At 53.4% G+C, this 16856-nt stretch overlaps 1 protein-coding gene and 1 long non-coding RNA gene across 2 annotated transcripts; one reads left to right on the top strand and one right to left on the bottom strand.

The window, feature by feature from the left end:
* Nucleotides 1-644: 644 nt before the first annotated feature.
* On the bottom strand, nucleotides 645-7438 carry EGR3 (early growth response 3). The gene is given in 4 exon segments (XM_081891045.1): nucleotides 645-4313; nucleotides 5324-5464; nucleotides 5467-5469; nucleotides 6668-7438. Coding segments are annotated over 4 exon segments (1395 nt in total). The 5' UTR covers nucleotides 6828-7438; the 3' UTR covers nucleotides 645-3222.
* LOC309358265 lies at nucleotides 7437-15235 on the top strand. The gene is made up of 3 exons (XR_014163382.1): nucleotides 7437-8034; nucleotides 9643-9938; nucleotides 15056-15235. It is a non-coding gene; the product is annotated as an uncharacterized lncRNA (long non-coding RNA).
* Nucleotides 15236-16856: the final 1621 nt, after the last annotated feature.

Here is a 16856-nt window from a genome sequence, read left to right on the forward strand (position 1 = left end):
CACAATGTAAATGTTTGCCTTAAATGGAGAGCAATAAGTGTACAGTCATTACCTAACATTTATATGGATGTGGCTGCTCAGTTTCTGGAATAAAATGGAAATGGGGTGGGTCCCCCACCATGATGGTGATTCTGGTAAAGTACCCATAACAGTGAAGATAAGATCACATGCACAACACAGGAGGAAACATTAAGAGGCGGAGCCCAAACACAGATAACACCATCTAAAGTGCATGTTTAAATAACAGGGAATTGGGTCCAGTTTTAAACTAAATTATTTGGAAGTAATGCCCTTGATTTCAATGGAGCTTAATTCCAAGTAAATGGTCTTGTGATTTGCAGTGCTAAGGGAGGTTTTGCACAAGACCAAGATGGGTTAAAAGTCAAGGTGCCACCATTCTGACTTCCAAGCCCTATATACTGACCCAGAAAGAAATTCAAACAAGGTGCACACTTCTGTACGGTGCCAGAATGCATTTCCATATCAGATCTACAAGGATTCATAATGCCTAATCCCTTTAAAGTGAACAGTTTCTTTTCCCTTGACATACTAGATTTATCCCCTCAAAGCAGAGAATGTATAACATATAATATACACACAATGATATTTAAAAAGAAATAAATAAAGATATTTACTACAAGGAGTTGATTGTCAGCAAACACAATATATTTACTGCATTAGCATTTGCTCACAGTGCAAATGGTACAACAATACATCAGTTCAATATTTCTGATTTTCCCCTTTAAAATGCTGTATGCATTAACTATCATATTTGCATTACATGACAAATGAGCCAATGAAATGTGTGTGAAAATTATCACTTTTTTCACAATATCAAGCATTTTAACCTTAGTATAAGGTACTATAAATCCAAGAAATAAAAACATCCACAAAATATATTACATCTGATTTGTCTCTTTTCCCCTAAGTACTCAACTTTATACAAAAGTCTTTCAAAAAATATCATCCCCTTAGATTTTTGTAGTTAAACCTGATTTTTGTTTCTTTCAGTTCACGTAGACTGCATTTCTCTCTCTCTCTGAGAATGTTTGTTTTAATTTTCTTTTTAACATGCAGACATCAAACCTGGATAAAACACAACCTTTTGGCAACAAGTTTTTTTTAATAATTATCATCATTGTTTTGCTTAAATATCTGAGCAGTTTTATTAAAACAAAAGAAAAGAAAAGAAAAACAAAGCAAGACATGCAATGACATGCACGTACCAGAAGGAGTAAAGGAAAAAAGGCAAACTGCTTTCTCTCCCCACCCCTGTTTATGTTAAGTGACCCCCCCAAATCAAAACAAAACAAAACAAAACAATAAAATCACATTATAAAAAGTACGCATTTAAAACACTGTTTTCTGCATTTCTGGAAATAATTGTCCTTGTGCTAAAAAAACAAAAAACAAAACAAAACGCATCCCAAATTGATGCCCATTAGCCCTCTTTCCCAAAATGGCATCCCCCAGGTGAGCTAAAATGACCTGGAAATTGCTAACCCGCCTCCCATTCGTTTGTCAAGGGTCTTATGAACACTTAAATAGTTCATCTGAATCTACCACGCATTCACACGCGTTCTCTCTCTCTCTCTCTCTCTCTCTCTCTCTCTCTCTCACACACACACACACACACACACAGTGCTTTTAAAGAAGAATAGAAGGGGCAAGGGTATGAACACACACAAAAGCCGACCCTAGAAACAGACACACCATGTAAACTCTCCTGCCTCTCCCACTCCCAGCAGTAGCCTAGTCTCAGAGAGCAGTGAATAGGGATCCTCAGCAGTCCTGTACATTCAAGTCAGGGGGAGCCCGACTCCCTCCAAGCCCCTTTTCCCGCTACATTCAGAGCTGCCAACAGCGGATGACAAGAAGGTGGGCTTGGTGTGACAAATCTAATCAAAGGGATCGATAAATCCATGTTTCTTCATTCTCTCTCTTCACCCAACTCCTCCTTTGGAGGAAATAAAGTTTGAAGTGCCTGCACCAGTTTCCCCAGTTACTGCCCCTTTCTCGCTTTCATTCCCCACCCTCAACAATTCTTAAAGCTATATAGTAACACCCAGACTAAGTTTTGCTGTGGTCGCTATTTACAATCCCTCTGAACTAGGAAGCTGAAAGTGACATGGAAGGGCCGGACCCTGCTTTGGAAAGCCCTGCTCATTTCCAAGGTGGAAGAAGAGGAGGCCGAAGGAGCCAGCCGAGGAAGGCGAAAGGACAGGCGTGTGTTTGGGGCGGCGGGCGGGCGGGGGGGCGGGAGTGTCATTGGTTTTATTACAGGTTTGGAGGAGGTTGGGTAATACTTTTGGAGGGATGGGGGAGGGAGGGAGAAAAGGGAGCAAGAGGAAGGCTTACGGGAAAGGGGGTTTAATTGCCAAGAAAAAAGAGGAAGGACTCTCTCCATGTGAAAAAGCCAGAAATCACCCAGGTTGCTCCCCAGTCATGGCAAAGGAGAGCAAGGCGGCTCCGGCACTTCGAGAGGGAGACCAAGACAGAGGCAGCCACAGCGACAGCAAAGCAGCACAGCCGCAGCGCATTCCTATAAGGGACTGACTGGCTCGCCATCCATTGCAAAAGTCACCCAATTTCTTCCAGCATCTCCCCAGGGCGTTGGGACTGGGAAGGGAGGGGGGAAAGGCTCTGGTGGGGGGCCCACTCCACGGTGCACAGGGGACGGGGAACTTAACTGTTGGCTAAAAAGCAGCCAGGTTCAGTTCAAGAGGCTGACACACGCACGCACACACACGCGCACAGACGGCCTCCACGGGCAGCACGCACTGCGCTTTGGTGCCCCCTCCCTCGAGGGAGAAGGAAAGGAGGAAGATCAGAGGAAGGGCATCTGTTGGGGTAGGGGGAGAGGAATCCAGGGAAGTTTTCCCGTGTCCATCCGCTACCCTTTCACACGTGCCAGACGGAGCTTCCCCCCCAGGCACCCCATGCCCAGGACAGCTCCTCCGGGAGAAGTGGCTCAGTCCCCGCTTGCCCTCCTCTCCTAAGCCGCTGAGAATCAAGACGATCCGGCGGAAAGTTCAAGGCTTCCTCCCACCACCAGCTTGGCGGCGGCGAGAGGCTTGCGCGCAAAGGCATCCCTTTCTCGGGAGCCTGGCGAGGCCAACAGCTTCTGCCGCCGCCGCCGCCGCTGCTCGGCGGGTTTTGCGCCAGGTGGGCACGAAAGACAGCGCTGGAGAGGCACTGGGGCTCGGCGGGGCGGGAGCAGCGTCACGCGCAGGTGGTGACCACGGGGGCCAGCGACGAGACGGCGGGCGAGCTGCCCGGCCCGGCCCCCCCGGGCGCGCTGACAGCCGCCGCCGAGCCCTTGTCGGCCTTCTTCTCCTTCTGCTTGAGGTGGATCTTGGCATGCCTCTTGCGCTCGTCGCTGCGCGCGAACTTGCGCCCGCAGAACTCGCAGGCGAAGGGCTTCTCGCCCGTGTGCGTGCGGATGTGCGTGGTGAGGTGGTCGCTGCGGCTGAAGCTGCGCATGCAGATGCGGCACTGGAAGGGCTTGTGGCCCGTGTGGATGCGCAGGTGCCGCGTCAGCTCGTCGGAGCGCGAGAAGCGCCGGTCGCAGCCCTCGGCCGGGCAGGCGTGCGGCCGCTCGTGCAGGGGCGTCTTGCTGGGCCGGTTGGGGTACTTGCGCGGCCGGATGGGCTTGAGCGTGAGCGGGGGCTGCTGCTGCGCTAGGCTGCCGAAGCCCGGGTGGATCTGCTTGTCCTTGAAGGCTTTGATGGTCTCCAGGGGGGTGATGGGCGGCGGGTTGACCCGGATCGAGTCCAGGTTCTGGAAAGGTTTGTGCTCGGGGAGGCTGCCCAGGTCGTTGGGGTGCCCGTGGTAGAGGTTGTAGTCCGGGATCATGGGGAAGAGGTTGCTCTCCAGGCCTCCGCCGCCGCCCCCGCCGCCGCCCCCGCCGGGCTTGGCCCCTTGGTAATCCTGCGCCGAGTAGGAGAGGCCGGCGTTGCCCTGCGGGTCGTGGAAGGGCACCGGCTCGCCCGCGTAAAGGTCACTGCAGGTGGAGTAAGGGGGCAGCGCTGGGTACATGCCTTCGACGTCGCCCTGGCTCTGGACCTGCACCATGCTGCCCGTCGAGGCCTGCGCGCTGGAGGAGGGCGGCGGCGGTGGAGGCACCCCCAGGATGCCCGCGCTCATCAGGCTGATGATGTTGTCCTGGCACCAGTTGGACGGCGAGTCGAAGGCGAACTTGCCCAGGTAGGTCACCGTTTTGTTGCCGCCGGGGGCGGGCTGGAAGGAGCCCGAGTACGACGACAGGTCTTGGCCGGACTTGTCGTTGGCTAAGCCAATATCCATAACATTATCTGCGGAGGGCGAGAAGGAGAGAAGCCAGAGCGGGGAGAAAAGGGGAAAGGAAGGAAGGAAGGACGGAAGAAAGAAAGAAAGAAAGAAAACGGGTCAGCGATTGCGGGGCAGGGGGAGTCGTCGGGTTGCGGGGAAGGGGCCCTTATTTAGACAAGGGAGAATTCATTGGGCGTAGGTGGGATTCCCCCCCCCCCCCAGTTTGGAAGTCCGAATCCTGCAAAGCCATGGGAAGGCGCGGGCAGAAGCTGAGCAGCACCGCCTCCAGCACATGGTCTTGCACACGAGACAGATCAGGTGCAGACACAAGGAAAGAGCCGCCGTCGGGAGGCCGGGGAGGCGGAGCCCTTGAGTGTATCTGCTCAAAGATCGGGATCCTACAGGGGAGGGGCGCACAAAACCCGATCAAAGGCTGATCCCCCGCCCGCGCGCCCAACAAGTGCCGGGAAACTGAGGCTCTAACTTCCAAGGAGTCTGGACTGTGCATCTCTACATAGCCATGTATGCACACAAGCACACCAGCTCACACACAGATATGTGATATGTATGTGTCTGTAACGATTTCAGCACACGCACCACACGCACATATAGGGCGGCATACATGTACTCCGCCATATGCGCGCGCGCACTTGGAACGCTAGAAAGCAACAACATACAACTGTGGCACTTGCCTGGGTACGAAATGCAAGCATGTACAAACACACACGTTAGCGACATACGTACACACACCCAGACGAGACAGACACACGCGCGAGAGAGTATCTAAGCGCGCACACACAAGCAGCTAACGTAATCTGCACAGGCCATCTTCATGGGAACCCTGCGAAGGGGAGCAGGGAGGCGACTCCATTGCCGGAGCCGCCGGACGAGCCTCCAAGGCATCGGGCAGCGCTGGTCGGGCGTCTGTGTGCTTAGGGAGAGGTCCGACGAGAGCACAACCCCGGGGAGAGAGGGGGTGAGATTGGGAGAGGGAGCAGGAGGAGGAGAAGCGGGGTCAGGAGGAAGCAGGTACCTGAAGTTACAGGTAGGCTCAGGCTGCCAAGAGCGAACTGGTCTGCCTCTCGTCCTCTCTTTCGCTCTGCTGCTCTCCAGGCGTTTTCCCACCCCACCGACGCAGACCGGGACTTCCAGCAGAGCTTTACAAACTTGCCGTGATTTCTGCGTCGAGACCAGTTATGAAAAATATAAGGGGGAGGGTGTTTTTTCTTTCTCTGTCTCTCTCGCTCTCTTTTTAGGGGTGGCGGGGGAGATCAAGCAATACTGTGGAGAGAAGGGGTTGCGACTTGGCGGCGGGGGGGGGAGTGTTGGTTGATCGAAATGAGAGAGCCCTGCGCTGCTTGGGCGGGTGAGGCCAGGCAGAACCGAACCGGGTCTGCTCTCACAGCAACGCTTGCAGCAAAAGAGGCTCCAGCCCAGCGCGCAGTCCGCGCGGGTGCCCAGCGTCCCCTCCACTTCCTTGGCGGTGTCCAGAAAGAGCCGACGCAACTTCACCTGCCCCGGATGGCTCCGGCACGAGAGATGGAGGCCGAGGAAGCCCCCTCCTCTCCTGGCCCCAACCTCAGTTCTCCTCTTTGCCTATCCCCTTCTCCGACCCCAGGAATCCTCCTGCGAGAAACCTCCCCACGTTGGGAAACAGAAAAAGAAGATCCCTCTCACCCGCGCCCACCCGCTCCTCGTTCCGACATGATTTCTGTATATGTATAGCTAAAAAGAGGCAGGAGAATGAGGGGGTGCTGGGCTGTGTGCGTGTGCACGGGGAGGGGGGGTGCCCGCGCGGCGATGGCAGCCTGTGCCACAGAGAAGCCACAGCGCACGGAGAGGGAGACAGAGACACACGCACAAGGACTAACAGACACGGGGAAACACACACACACACGGACATGCATGCGAAGGACTTGCAGGGGAGAAGGGCGAATCAGCCCCACGGCCACCGGCGTACGCCCGAGAGACCCGTGGCAAGGCCTCCAAAGGGCAAAGTCCAAGGGGCGCGAGGGAGAAGGGTGGCTTCCAAGGGCCCCTCGCTCGCTCGCTCGCCCGCCCGCCCGCCTAGCTTGCCAGCCCCTGCCCCGCCGTACCTTCCAGCTTCTCCCCCCACTGGGAGTTCCTGCCTGCCCCTCTCCTCCGGAGCCCGGCAGCGCAGCGGCAGCAGCAATGGCTCCAGCGCGCAGAGGAGGCGGTGGAGGGATGGAGGGGAGATGGGGGTAGGGGCAGATTCACAGGCTCAGCTCCGGCCTCTCTTTGCCCGCGAAGGCTTCACCGCCCGCCCGCCCACCCACCCCCGACAGAGCGACATGCTTCGCCCCCTCACTCCCTCCCCCCGCCACCGCCACACGCCCCCTCCCCCTTCCTTCTTTACCTGTCGCCATCTGGCTATTATAGTGAGCCACCGACGCCTCGCCGTTGCTGGAGAAGATGTTCAGAGAGTTGGGGATCTCCTCGGGGTACAAATTGTCAGGCAACTGGTTCATCAAAGTGTTCATGGTCCCTGGCAGCTTATCCACGAGTTTGCCTGTCATAGCACTGGAGGAAGAGGAGAAGGAGGCTGCGGCGGCGGCGGGTTCAAAGCGGCTCCGAGCTCCGCTCCTGACGAGGCGGCATCCGCGTGGCAAATCCGTGCGAAGGAGACCATGCGAGAGAAAAGTTGCGGCGGCGAGGGGGGCGCTGCTGGGGGAGGAAAGAAGGCGCTGTGGGCCCGGGGGAGGGGGCCAGCTGGCGGAGGAGGGTGGGAAGGTGGGTGGTCGGTGGGGGCGCGCAATCCTCGGTGGATCCCCGGAGGTGTTTCCTGAAGGGAGGAGGTGGGAGTCCCGATCTGCTTTGCAGATGTGATGGCAGAAGATGGTGGGAGTCTTTAATCCCTCCCTGCCTCCCCTCCTCCTCCTCCTCCCCGGCCTCGCTCTTCCTTCCCTGCCTTCTTCTCCCGCTCGTTCAGCAGGTTCCCTCACTGCAGCCCAAATGCTCAGCCAGGGAAATCCGCCAGCCTATTTATGTGAGCGACGGGAAAGCTCCGTGACGTAGCTGCCCATATATGGACAGATAAAGCGGCGCCGAAGCCGAGACGTCACAATGGAAGCTCCTCACAATGGAACGTTTCGAAAGCAGGAAGCAGCGAGAGCTGCGCGCCGCCGCCGCCGCCGCGGCGAAGAGGAGCCCGGGCCGGCCACCTGGCCGGGGGGCAAGGACGCGTCGCCGCTTGGGGGCCCCTCCGGAGGCCGCCCTCGGCTCCGCGCGCCGGCCTGGCTTGCAAAGCATCGCCAGGCGGCGGAGCGGCCTCTCCCCACCCGGCCAAGGGCACGGGCTGGCGAGCGCCCCACGCCCCCTGCGCGCTTCCTCCAGCCCGATTTACCTCCTGCTCGTCTTCGGGGAGGAGGAGGAGGAGGAGGAAGCGGGGTGAATAACGCGCCTCCGCAGCAGACAGACACGCGTCCTTGTTTTCACAGCGCCCATTGCTTAACAGTTCCGCTGTGCTGCAGCTGCCCTCTTGGGCTTTGGATTGCATCCACAGACCCGTGCGCACGCCGCGGATCCGAGCCGCGAAGAAGGCGCCACTCCGCACCAGACAAGCAGCCGGAGGGGCCGGCCCCGCCGCCCCGCCAGGACCCTCTTCCAGCCACAGCAAAGTCCTTCCTCTGCGGCTCGCCCTGCGTGTCCCCCGAGCGCTGGAGCTGCGCAGAGAGATCTATGAAACGCACCACAGAGCGAATAGGCCTAAACGCCAGGCAGTCGGTAATGATACGCCCAACGCCCGGATCCGCTAAGCTCCAAAGGAGCCCAGTGTGGCCTAAAAGCAGGGGTGAGGGACCAGCTAAACGCTGTGGGATCAGGGGTAACTGTGATACGGTCCAAGAACATCTGCAGGGCCGCCCGCAGCTTAGTCACCCCCGGCCTAAAAAGTTTCCCCCTCATCCTCAAAACAACAGGGTGAGGTAGATCTACCTGGAAAGGTTAACCACCTTGCGGGCTGATTTTATAAATGAATAAGCAGGCCGTTAGAGACGCAGCGCAAGGCTCCAGAGCGAGCAGGCCAAAGCTTTGGGAAGAGCGGAGATCCTCGCAGACCCTCGCCCTGGTCTAAGCCAGGGAACAAAGCCGGTTGCCAAGAAGCGTCCGCCGCTGCAGCCGCTGCTTTTGCGGGAGTTGGGTTCGGATGCAAATAGGAAGGCCATGGCAGACTCGGCTTCCCCTCGCCTTGTTCGCGGCCGACGCTGCCCCCTTCCCTCCCCCCGCTGCAATAATTCTCGGCTGGAAATCAGACGCAGCAATATAGTATATGGAGCAATTTCAAGCAAGCAGCACTTTGTCAGTGATTTCTAGCCCTCCCCTCCTCCCGGTTTAAAGTTTGGCACTTGTGAGGCGTCAGTAATTAGGTGGTTTCGTGCTAAGTGTGCCAACTGATGCTATCTTTAAATAAAACCCTCCGAGTTATGTAGCAAATGTATGGAAAAATTATATGTTGCAATAGCTCGACTTACCCAACTCCTGCACGGCCAGCTCTGCAACGGGAGTGAAATGCACGCTGGAAGGAAACCTGGATTTGGCAAAGGGAGGGGAGAGAAGCGAGTGGCGGGGCAGGAGCGCGCGAGGAGGCTGAGCAGAGCATCTCCGGAGATCAGACACCCATAGGCTGCTGCTTCTTGAACTTTAGGGCACGTGCAAAGGAGGATTTCTACTTGGGGCAGAGGGCGAGGCACAGCGCCAAGATGCCTAACAGTCCCGATCTGAAAATCCTAGAAATGTAAGAAGGGACCACGAGGGTCATCTAGTCCAACCCCTTGCACGGCAGGAACCTTTTACTCCTTGGTGGTTCAGTTGGTAGAGCATGAGACTCTTCATGCCAGGGTCGTGGGTTCGACTAGATGACTGTCGGGGGTTGGACTAGATGACTCTCGCGGTCACTTCCACCTCTACACTTCTATGATTCTATTCCATGTGGGGCTCGAACCCACGACTCTGAAATTATGAGTCTCATGCTCTACCAACTGAGTTATCCCAACTGAGCTGTTTTAGGTGTCTTTACCCAGAAACAAGCCCTACCGCGCTTGATGGAGGGTTAGTCCCACGCGAGGCTGCAGCGCTAACTTCGAGAGCGCAGTAATTCTCGATGGAGGTGGCTAGGATTGCGCTGTAAACCCGTGTGCGCAGGACTGCAATCTCAGGCTGCAATCCTTCAGGAGAGTTGAGCCTCACTGAAAATAGTGGCACTTGCCTCTGAACCTGTACAATAGAACTGCATTGTAAGATTTGTTTGGGCTATTTGCGTGTTTGCCCATATCATTTCTTTATTTGTTCCTTACATTTTCTATTCCACCCTTCTTCCTGTTATGGAACCCAAAGTGGCTACACGTGGTCGCAGGAGATCACCCACCCAGATCCCAGGCACTGAGCAGATCCTGCTCAGCTTCAGCGAGGCGGCGGCCTCATCACCCTCCAGGCCGTATCCTGGGAAGGTTTGGAGCGTCGAAAGCGTTGCTGACTAACTTGGGCGCTACTGTGATGAGGCGCCCCCCGCCCCCCATTTATTTCTAAGACGACGCAGCTGTTATCTGGATCATTCCCCAAGAGCGCCTAGATATCCGGTTACTATGAAGTGCTGGAAACCAACCACGACAAACGTGTTAAGAAAAAGGGAGGTGGGGACACTTCTTTTGGCGGGAGGGAATGACTTTCTCTCTTTCAAAGCAGATGTTTGGAGCTTTGCAGTCAATCCTGCCTCCCCTCCGCTGAAGCCCGAAGGCGCAAGGTGAGGAGGGTGAGGGGCCCTTCCCAGTTCTGGATGGGGCAGGCGCCCTTTTGGATTCCACTCTCCCCAGCCGGAGATGCTGGCTGAATTCGGCCCTGCAACAGGACTCCGGCGCAAGTCCGAAGACGGGGGTGGGGGGAGTCAAAGCCCTCGGCCTAAGCCTCTTCTCGTCCCGGTGCGAGGGCCGCTCCCCCCCCCGGCAGGTGGATGCGCGCCCCCTCCCCCCAAACGGATTCGAGCAGAAGCGCGCGCGGGCCGGCAGCGCGGAGAAGAAGCGCGCCGCCTTGGCTCGGGACTCGGCGCGTCCGGCGCGCGGCTCAGCTCCTTTGGGCGGAGGGGTCGGGCTGGGCGACCAGCGGGGGCAGCAGGCGCCAGCCAGGAGCTCCGGAGCCGGAGCCTGGCCAGGATCGCGCGCGGGACGGGGCGCAAGAGGGAGGGGAGGGTCGAGCCTGCCCCCCCCCCAGGACTGCCGCGAAGAGGCGGGAGGGAGAGGAGGCCCCTTGGGAGGAGCGGGCGGGGGCCGAGGGGTGGGCGCCCCCCTGCGCGGGCATCGCCTCCCCGCCGCCGCGGGCTTGGCTGGGCCGCCGGCCGAGGGGAAGCGCCATACAAGGCCAGGATCCGGGCCCGCCCCGCTCTCCTTATTTGGCGCCCGGTTCCGGCTCCCGGGTGGCCTCCTCCCCCCGCCCCCCCCGCTCTCGCTACCAGTGGAAAGAGAGACGGAGGCGCAGCGGAACCCGCAGCCTTTGCAGGCGCCGCCCGGCCGGGGGAGGGGAGGGGAGCGCGGAGGAGCCCCGCGGGGCCTGGGCCCGGCCAGCCCAGCCTCCCGACTTGCGCCGCGCAGCCAGGATCTGCGCCCTCCTTCCCCGCAGAGCCGCCGAGGGAAATCAGTGTTCTCCTGCTAGTTTCTCTTCTTCTCTTCCCCCCACTGCGTTGCAACCGTGCCCCCCCCGTGCACTTAGCATGATTGCAATCTCTCTCTCGCCCCCCCCCCAAGCTAAACTAATGGAGCAAGCCGGCGCCAAAGATTCGTAGAAGTGTGAAGTTGGACGGGGTCCCCCAGAGTCATCTAGCCCAACCCCCCGCGATGCAGGAATCTCACCAAAGCATCCATGGCAGATGGCCAGGCAACCTCTGCTTAGGAACCTCCAAGGAGGGAGAGTCCACTGCCGAAGAGAGGACGGCGAAGGGCTCGGCCGCCTGGCGCCTCTGCACCCCCATCCCCAGGGGAGAAAGGGAGGGGGGGGATGCTTCTCCGGCCTGTATTTCAGACTATGCGAGCTTGTTTAAAGTTTAATTGACTATTGTATTTTAATATTCTGTTGGAAGCTGCCCAGAGTGGCTGGGGAAACCCATCCAGATTATTATTAGAGAGAAGGCGCTCGGCAGCAGTTATTTGCTGTTTAAAGTGACAACTGTATGGCTTCGCTTGATGGCTGAAAGGCGGGGTGCAAATAAATTGGAGATAACAAGTGCTGTACAGGCTTATGGCGAACAGAACTGACAGTGGAATCCTGTGCCTGGTTACTCCACAAGCCAGTCCTCCTACAGTTGGGGTTTCCCAGGAAATATGTTTAGGATAGGAGCTTCAGTGTCTCTTTACAAGAAAACATGATAAATAGGTACACACAACAAAAACACAAATCATGTGTGTGTGTGAGAGAGAATTTGAGTTGTGTTGATTAAATTGCTAGATTATGAGCTTTAAAATAGGAAAATGAGAACTGCTCTTAAAAGAATACTAATGATAATAATAATAATCATTAATAATAAAGCATCAATAATAAAAACATTTCCCCTTATCGGTTTGTACTGCAATCCTCAGCATGTTTACTTGAAAGTAAGTCTCACTGGATTTAAAGGAACGGACTAAACTTAAAAAGGCAACATGTCAGCACCCTTATTCTGGAATAGATCTCAAGAGCTTTCCCACTCCAAAACTACTCCCAAAGCTCATTTGTGCTGCTCTCCCTCCCCCCAAATTGATGCTGCTTCTGCTTCTCAGTGGAGGAGTAGGAATCTGTGACCTCACTGCCTGATAAGGGCAGAGGGCCAACTGCTTGCAAGCTTGCTGGAAGTGGGCACCAGACCTTCCTGTTGTGGGCAAACGGTGGAGGTTTCGGCTGCCTGCTCCCTGTGGTCTAAGTAGGCGTCCAGGATCTTATTCAAAATAAACCTACTTCAGCAGTGAAACCACACAGCACTCAAGGCATCCTCACAAAGCAGGACAGATTATCCTGTCCCCTTCCTTTAGACTGTGGGCACAGCTTGGCAGGGCATTTGGGATGTGTGTGAATTGGGGGGGGGATCCTTATGGCATCCCACTCATCATTTAATTTAACCCGCAACACATTTGAATGAGGCTTATGTTGGGCACAACCTGGTGAATAATTTCACACACCCCCCCCCCCGTGTACATGCCTACTTTCCACCCTCTAGGGTGAGGAATCTACTGCCCAATGCAAGCACTGCATCTTCTCTCATGAGAGGGTCACTGCTGGGTGTAGTAGCCAGATGAATGTCCAGCAGGAGAGCTTTGGTTTAAGGCTTCTCAGGAATTGTGACATTAAGGCTGGCCTTACTGGAACCCACTGGGTGCATGTGTGAAAACCACTGGGGACTCCAGGGATTATGCAGTGTGTGATCTAAGTTGTGCACCCCAATGTCCACCTAGAACATAAGAAGAGCTCTGCTTCACAGGGTACCCAGCAAGATGTTTCCAAGAGGCATCACAAGTAGGACATTAAGACAATCACCCTCCTGTGCTGTCATCTTCCCCATAAGGTATACTGCACCTGAGCCTGGAGGTTCAATTTAGACATGTTCCCCCATCCATTTGTCTATTCCCTTTTTAATGTTATCTAAGCTAGTGGACACCATTGCACATTCTCACAGTGAATCCCATACTTTAATTATGTGTTCTGTGAAGAAATACATGCTTTCGTCTGTCATGGTTGATGAGGCATACCTCTCAGATTATGTAGGAAATTTATTGGGCTTTCTGGAAGTGAGGGAAAGTGGTCAGTGAAAAGCACTACAGTGGTACCTCAGGTTACATACGCTTCAGGTTAAAGACTCCGCTAACCCAGAAATAGTGCTTCAGGTTAAGAAATTTGCTTCAGGATGAGAACAGAAGTCGTGCTCCGGCAGCACGACAGCAGCAGGAGGCCCCATTAGCTAAAGTGGTGCTTCAGGTTAATAACAGTTTCAGGTTAAGTATGGACCTCCAGGACGAATTAAGTACTTAACCTGAGGTACCACTGTATTGGGGTTTTTGTTTTGGTAGGAAGGTGGCCTATAGTACATATTTAAAACAACCAAGTCAGGCAATTCACAGGAGCAATCCTGCATACTAATAGCAAACTCATTATTCAAGTGTGGATCCTTATGTAGAAAAAAGCGACACCATAAGAGGGAGGAATCTGCAGGTTTGGGGAATCCCCGAGGTTTGCTAAAGTACAAAAACATATTGGGGGTGTGAGCAAAATCATATAAGGGACAAATGCCTCAAACAGCCCAATGAGAACTGAGCATGCTCAGTGGCCACAGAATAGAGTATCCTGGGGAAGGATGTGACCTACTGGAACCCTGAACAGCTAACATACTACTACTACTACTACTACTACTACTACTAATTGAATTTATATACCACCCTATACTCACAGGTATTGTTTCAGGATCCACTTTTGGGGTCCACATAGCCAGTGTGGATCCAACACATTTTGTTGCCACCGGAAGAAAATTTAAATGGGACCCTTTCTGTAATTAAGGGGGCGGGGCACAATTCACTTGGGCATTCACCTGGGAAAGCCTGATTGACATGAATGTGGGGTGTAAAACTGCAGTCAAGTACAACATCCCTACAGTTAGGGGCATGTTAGGGGATGTTTTGTCCCACTCAGGCGAAGGCTTCCTGTTTCCTCCTGAGCTGGGACAGACTTGAAGAGGACGCGGTCTGTTGTACTAGCATGGAGGAGCACATGGCCTCCATGTTCTGATTAGTATGTGTGTTCTCCATTTTGGATGTTGCTGTGTGTTTGGAAAAGTGACTGCTTAGTCACAGTCACTTCTTTATGGAGTAGTTCTAGTTGTTATGTAACCTAAGTCTGCCTTCAGGGATATGTCTGTGAACCTGAATGAATCTGTGAGTAAACTACTTTTATATTAACATTAATCAGATTCTTGTGTTTATTCTTTTAAAGAGGGATTAGAAAGAATTTTACCAGGAAGGAATCTTTAATAGTAAGACTCAGATGAGTCAGCAACAAGCTGATCACTGCCTAATTTAAAAAGGGAGATGTTTGGAACTCTGCTAGAATATGGAACTTGCTAGTGCAAGTTAGGAAGGAGATCATTAAATAATATATCCTCTCCTGCCTCCCTAACCATCCCCACAATGAACAAGAGCTGTACAACGCTGTTATTTGCCCCCATAAGTCATATTTGTCTGTCTTCCTGTTTGCTGTGCTTAATGGCATGCAGAAACCTCACCTCAAATTTCTAGTATTGCCTCTGCAAACAATCCCTTTCTAGTAGCCAGCTTCTAGGTTTCTAGAGCTCTGAACCATCTTATGACATCAGCTTTGTTCTTTGGAGTGATGTCTGCCAATCCCAGTTTCACTCCTAGCGTCTACTTAGGGGAGCGTTCTATGGGATGCAGGAAGGGGTTTCCTTGTCTTGAAGGCCCTCCTCCAAAGGAATGGGAGATGGTAGAGGAAGGGCAGGTGGCCTGGCAGTGAGAGATGAGAAGAGGCCAGTCAAGAGGAATGGGAGCACAGTGTGTCCAAGGGTGAGGCAGGGTGCATGGCTGAGGTGAGGTCTAGTGCGGTGTGTTAGTAAAGTCAATGATTACAACAGCACTGTACAGCACTGTTAGCAGAATCACTTAAATAACAGAGTCCAAAGGGTCTGGTAACAGAGTCTTGGCAACAATTTACTGAGGAAACTTGAACAAAAGCAGTGTACAATTGAGGAGAAATAAACAGAGAGGTTTTGTCTTTATTCCTGCAGGCCTTGTACGTGGCAGGGAGATACTCAACCAAACCTAGAGAGGAAAAGCTCCCTGAGATCCACACAGCCAATCAGGGCAGGTGCTACCTCAGCAAACAACATGCTACTCTTCCTGGTTGCTAAGCAACACCCCACCCCCTCTTGACTATTTAATAAATTCTTAAGTTACAAACTGAATAATCCCTGCTGTTACTGTACACTTTCAACATGATGTTGGGCTAGGACAGAGGAGACCTCAAGTTCAAATCCTGACTCGGTAATAAAACCCACTGGGAACTCTTAGGGCAGTCACTCTCTCTTGGTCTGGCCTTCCTCCCAGGGTTTCTGTAAGATAAAGGAGGGTGTAGATATTAGCAGCAAACTCCAAGTATGGAATCTTACGTACTCAAAACAGTAGCGCACACACAAGAAAGAGGTAGCAGTAGGCTTGGGGAATCTTAACGTTTGCAAGGGTAAAACAAATATTTGGGGAGGGGGAAATGCAATGGGGAGAACCACAAAAACAGCCCAACGAGGAGTGAGCATGCTCAGTGGCACACAAAATGCGGAGTGTCTGCTGAGGGGAGGAATGGAGGAGAAACAAATGGAGTGTCCTGGAAAAGGCCATGGCTGGCTGAAACTTTGAAAGGGAGCAATCAATACTGCAACATTTTTGTTGCGGGTCCCCCTTGTGTAATAAATAAGTGTGGAGGAGGTGACAGTGCTCTTCTTTGACAGGTACAAAGAAGAGAAGATTATCTGGAAACAACAACATGGGCTGCTGCTGCTTTGGCTAAGGAAATGCAGGAAGGCTTTGGGGTGATTGAAGTCAGCATACCATTCTAATATTGGCAGCAAAACACCTCATGCCACTCCAGTAGGATACAAATATTTTCCTCCTTTATTGCTTTCCAAATACAGTCTATATAATAATTATCTGCCTTATCTTGGTGTGTTATGGCATGCAAAGGCTGAGGATATCAAGTCAATTGATAATTCTGTTGTCTGATTTGGGAGCTTTAAATCAGACTTGAGCTGTAATCCTATACACCCTAACTTGGGAGTAACTTCTTGACAAGTAAACATGCATAGGATTGGGTTGTGTTGCTTTTAAAACTCAGTGGTCTGGTGCTGGGGAGAAGCATCCTAAGGAGTACTGAAGGGGAAAGGCCATAGCTCAGTGGCCTCGGAGCACTGGCCTTGCATCGAGAAGGTCCCATGTTCAATGCCTGGCATCTCTAAGAGGCCCCCTGCCTGAAATCTTGAAAAGGTGCTGCCAGTCAGTGCAGAGTTGACCGTTCTGGACCCATGGTCTGACTCCATAAAAGCTGCTTCTTTTGTCCTTAAGCTCAGCTGAGCTGTTAAAAGTTAAAGGAAGGCCCACTTCCTCCCACGTGGTCTTCAGCACCTGCCCTTTGCATCTCCAGGCTTGCTTGGGATGCCGCACAGGCAGCTCTGGCTGGTGTCCACTGAAGTCAGAAGGCAGGCCAATGGGGGCTGGCTGAGGGCCAACTGAGGTTGGTGGGGCAATGCCCCATTTGCCCTCATGTACCAGCCTCCATTGAGGAAAGGGTCTCTTAGTTGTGGCACTCAGATTTTGAGACTTCCTCCCTAGGGAGATTTGCCTGGCTTCCCTCTCTCTTCAGATGGGCTCTCAAGAATTTGTCTGGCTTTTGGGTTTGGCTATATTTCTTCTTCTATTGACTGACTGCATGCATCTTATTGTGCTCTCAGTTTTAACTATATTTTTAATTTGGTTTTGGACATTAAATTTTCTTAGTGTTTTATTCTGATTTGATTTTAACCTATGGGGTTGAAAATC

Source organism: Podarcis melisellensis, assembly GCF_964234715.1.
Source record: "Podarcis melisellensis genome assembly, chromosome: 15".
Lineage (NCBI taxonomy): Eukaryota > Metazoa > Chordata > Lepidosauria > Squamata > Lacertidae > Podarcis > Podarcis melisellensis.